This window comes from Leptinotarsa decemlineata, unplaced genomic scaffold (genome assembly GCF_025532065.1).
Source record: "Leptinotarsa decemlineata unplaced genomic scaffold, Ldec_3_MD MMD2_P_RNA_scaffold_5, whole genome shotgun sequence".
Taxonomy (NCBI): Eukaryota; Metazoa; Arthropoda; class Insecta; order Coleoptera; family Chrysomelidae; genus Leptinotarsa; species Leptinotarsa decemlineata.
The window spans coordinates 24,822,521-24,824,876 of record NW_027412532.1 but is presented as its reverse complement, the minus strand read 5'-3'; the positions used below and the strand labels follow the sequence as shown (position 1 = coordinate 24,824,876).

The 2,356-nt window shown below is 41.9% G+C and overlaps 1 protein-coding gene across 1 annotated transcript; it reads left to right on the top strand.

The window, feature by feature from the left end:
- The first annotated feature begins 748 nt into the window (after positions 1-748).
- Positions 749-1,762, top strand: LOC141480030 (uncharacterized). Its single transcript, XM_074169721.1, has 2 exons — positions 749-1,230; positions 1,270-1,762. Exons 1-2 carry the CDS (start codon positions 1,012-1,014, stop codon positions 1,657-1,659), a joined length of 609 nt encoding a protein of 202 aa, XP_074025822.1. The 5' UTR covers positions 749-1,011; the 3' UTR covers positions 1,660-1,762.
- The last annotated feature ends 594 nt before the right edge of the window (positions 1,763-2,356 follow it).

The window sequence follows — 2,356 nt, the reverse complement described above, 5'->3', positions numbered from 1 at the left end:
AAGTCGCGCTATCACATAATGATGATAAGCGATTCATCATTCCTAATACCACCAAGACATTACCTTGGGCCACAACGATATTGAATTCTATCAGACAAGTTCCGAACAAAATTTAAGAATTCTTTTGAATGTACTGAAAGATGAAAACAGTATAAGTGACAAGAAATTAAATTTACTCATTGCCTTATTGGAAGAGCAATCGAGTAATTGAATTTTTTCACTCATTATCTGGTTTGTTCAACAAATTGTAAAATTCATACTTGTGGAATATTTCAAACGAATTATCCTACCCCACTTCCACCCCCACTCCATTCCCACCCGAAGTGGTAGGGAGCATACGGCTATAAAACATGAGGAGGAGGCCACAGTTCATCATTCGATTGCAGTCTTCCTTCGAAAGAAGCAGCCAACCTGAGATACCTGCCAGCCAACTTAGTTGAAAATTCCAAGCAGCTTGATGTAAGTACACACTTCCATACTATTTATATTATATTGTCTAATATTTTCATTTTCTCTTTCTAGAATCATGTCTTTTCTGAGGAATGCTCTGATGACCCCGATTACCACTCTCAGTGAGAGACAGTTGGAGGATGTAGAACGGAGGAGGGTGGTTGTCCTACAGGACATCATGGTACAACCACCAGCTGCACCACCAGCTGCAGCTCCCATTCCACCACCGGGGATGACTTCCACCCAGGAAGTGGCGGCTCCCATTCCACCACCGGGGATGACTTCCACCAGGAAGTGGCGGCTCCTGACTTGAAGTTCTTTTTCGAGGACTTCAAACCAACCCCCGAGGAGGAGATTGACCCCCCACCAACTTTGTCGACATTCAGACCAACTTCTTCGTCAGCACCCCAAATCGAAGATTTACTGAATGTGTACAACCCGGACCTGGACGAGTCTCTGGCGGATTTATCGCATCTTCAAAGTCTCTTATCGCCCATCGAACTATTGTCGCCCATCGATTCAGGGGATGAGTTCGAGAAACCGGTGAAGAGGGCCAAGAAGATGAAGAAGTCCGCACCTGTGAAGAAGTCCGCACCTGTGAAGAAGTCCGCACCTGTGAAGAAGTCCGCACCTGTGAAGGCATCCAAAGCCAAAGGTGGGAGGGGTGGTAAGTTGAGTGCTTTTCGCAAAAAGTGTGAAAAGAACTCACCTTACGTTGGTTGGCCTACAGCACCCCTTCCAGTGATGGAGGTGCAGAACTTGGTGGAAGTCGTCGCCCAGGTCCATCGGGATGCGTCACCCCCTCCAGTCACCCCCCAGGTCCATCGGGATGCGTCGCCCCCTCCAGTCACCCCCCAGGTACGTGTTGAGCATTCCGAACAAGAGGTTGGCCCGGAAAATGTCCTTTCACAGACTGTGGTAGAGGGTAATAAACTCAAAGAGTCTATTACCTATGCACAGTCTGTGAAAAAGAGATATTTGAGGGAAAAGAAGGTTGTGGATGGTTCTGATTCCAGAAAAAGGGCCTTGATGGCGGATATTTCCACCATCGAGGCCCAGAAACTGGAATTAGAGAAGCGACTCTCTTTGCTTAGGGCGAAACTTCAAGAAGAAGATTCGCAACAAGGAAAGAGTTTGGCTTACATCCAAAAATATGGACCTCTTGTTCAGGAATGGGATGCCATGTGCCAGGGGTTCCTTAATACCTAACCCCTTTTGTAAATATATTTTTGTTTAGTTTAAGTTAGATGTATGTTTAGAATAAAAAAATTGTAATTTTAGGAATATAATAAAAACTTGCATGTTAATTTTAAGGTTATGAATGTTATGAATGAAAAAATAAAATAAGGAATATTGGAGTGCATATCTATTTTGGTTGTTGCACACAAAATACTGCGTGGTTGGGGCAGTATTTATTCCTTCATTCTAGTCATTTTCTAGTCACATTGAAAGTGTGTGAATTGTAAAATAGTTATTTTTTCTAGAGAATAAATAAAGGTGATTCTAGTAATGCTCTGAGTATAATTCCAAAACCTTTTGACACTTCTCTCATCATTACTTCTCTCAACATTATTCAAACAAATTTCATTTATGTGAATGTGTAAAAATGAAATCATGAATCTAATGAATATTATATTGGATTAATTCCCCAATTCTCACATCAATACTTGAATAAATAACCTAGTGGGTCTTTATTTTTCACATATTCCCCTTCCCTTACTCTACCCCACTTTCTTCAAATCATATAAATAAGATTGTATTCTCAATATTCTTCAACTTGTTCGTTCATCATGAATCAAGCAACACCAATTATTCGGGAAGCTGATTCCACCAGTGAACCTCATTTTGCCCCACCAGAGAATTGGTCCTATGGTGACATTCAAGTTGCTGTAGTTGATTCAACATC

Bases quoted from the DNA above. Each gene is read 5' to 3' on its own strand.
- LOC141480030 (XM_074169721.1), top strand. From the start codon at position 1,012: ATGAAGAAGTCCGCACCTGTGAAGAAGTCCGCACCTGTGAAGAAGTCC. The intron at 1,231-1,269 runs GTCCATCGGGAT...GTCACCCCCCAG, and splicing joins TGGTGGAAGTCGTCGCCCAG to GTCCATCGGGATGCGTCGCC.